This window comes from Etheostoma spectabile, chromosome 20 (assembly GCF_008692095.1).
Source record: "Etheostoma spectabile isolate EspeVRDwgs_2016 chromosome 20, UIUC_Espe_1.0, whole genome shotgun sequence".
In the NCBI taxonomy this organism is placed as follows: Eukaryota; Metazoa; Chordata; class Actinopteri; order Perciformes; family Percidae; genus Etheostoma; species Etheostoma spectabile.
The window spans coordinates 8,129,972-8,131,571 of record NC_045752.1 but is presented as its reverse complement, the minus strand read 5'-3'; the positions used below and the strand labels follow the sequence as shown (position 1 = coordinate 8,131,571).

The window sequence follows — 1,600 nt, the reverse complement described above, 5'->3', positions numbered from 1 at the left end:
AAGTTTTATTTTTAGCGTCGGTAACTACAGTATGTGCAGACATGTTTTAAACAGGAGCATAGGCTGTCACAAGTTATAGCAAGAAATTAACGTGTAAATAATACAAATGATGATGGTTGAATTTTTGCTGCTTCAGTTTCAGGGTCTTGTTTTTGTTCATACTAGCTGTCATTTTCTACTCACTGTCAAGCTGTCATGGCTTACTGGAACATGTAAACAGAACTAAACCATGGTTAAGGTTACTAACTTTACATTCCTGTGTGAGAATTTGTTACAAAGTAGTTTTTATCCACTGGGTGGAGGCTGTTACACTGCTAGATTTGTATCAGCTGCTATAGATATTAATGTATTCAGCTTAGGGGTACCAAATACAAAAAAGTCACATTCTTTTTAAATTATCAGTGAATTTTTATTTCACAACCACCACATAACCTACGATAATCAATACAATAATGAATACAGAATGCATGTTTGATTCAATTTTTATGATTAAAAGCATGCAACTGAAATCAAAATCTTTGAATAATTTTATATGTTATGCACAAACAACTCTACATTTGCTTATTTGTCTTTTTTGGTTGATATTCCAAATTGCAAGTGTTGCTTGTTGGATAGTTTGCATAACATACAAACTATATACATTGCCTGGAATGCTGTATGAAACACTGATGAAACACAGAGTATAGGAGATTAAGGGTGTACTTAAAAGGAGTAACAATCATACAAAAGAACAAAAACACTGGATGTTTTGCGATTTAAGAAAATAAATAGCTTTCAGGCTCATAAGGAAAAGTAGAAAATACTTGAAAAAACAACTACTTTGCAAAACTTGCATGTCATTTTGTCGCCCTATTTACAGATAGAAGTAGTACACACAGTCAATACATGTAACTTTTTTTATATTTATCCATTATGTAAGCAGCATTCAACACAGACTGATCTCAGACACTGTCCTTTTCAAATTCACAAACAAAATACATGGTAGGGTGGCACGCCACATCAGTCCACTCCCCAGAGGCCACCATCTCAGCACAGTCTTCATCGTCATAGGCGTTGTTGGGCTCTCCCTTTCTCCACTTGCTGAAAGTGGTCATGGCAGAGAGATCCACGTAGGTGAAAACACCCTCACGGTCTAGGTCATGAATGCCGATGTAGACTCTGTTCAGGCCTGCTTCGGTTATGTACCCTGCGATGGCCGAGTTGGCTCCCTCATCCTTGGGCATGGCCAGGTGCCCTCCCCTTGTCTGACAGTAGAGCTCAGCGTCGGAGTAGCGCTTCTCCTCCTTCACCAACAGATAGACCTTACTGTCTGTCTCTTTTATGCCAGCAACAGCTGCAGGGGAGGGCAGTGCTGAAAAATGAGCACTAGTATTTCTATAAATTTCACATTGACATGCCCAGCATTTGCAGTTCTATGAGGATAACAAGTGAAGCAAAAGCATGGACACGAGAACTGATAGTGATGAACATTTAAATGTTTTTTTCAAGGTCCCATATTGTGCTTATTTTCATGTGCATACTTGTATTTTGGGTTTCCACTTGAACATGTTTACACCCTCTGTCTGAATGCTCCGTTTTAATCCCCCCCCCCCCCCCCCCC

General features: G+C 39.0%; 1 protein-coding gene across 2 annotated transcripts in view; it reads right to left on the bottom strand.

The window, feature by feature from the left end:
- Window positions 1–8: 8 nt before the first annotated feature.
- colec11 (collectin sub-family member 11) overlaps window positions 9–1,600 on the bottom strand; it is a 3,807-nt gene continuing 2,215 nt past the window's right edge. Inside the window, exon 7 of one of the 2 annotated variants that reach the window (XM_032500393.1) lies at window positions 9–1,351. In XM_032500393.1, the coding sequence (XP_032356284.1) occupies window positions 942–1,351 (410 nt within the window). In that variant the 3' untranslated portion in view covers window positions 9–941. The remainder of the gene's footprint in view (window positions 1,352–1,600) is intronic. The other variant, XM_032500394.1, reaches the window with a different exon arrangement.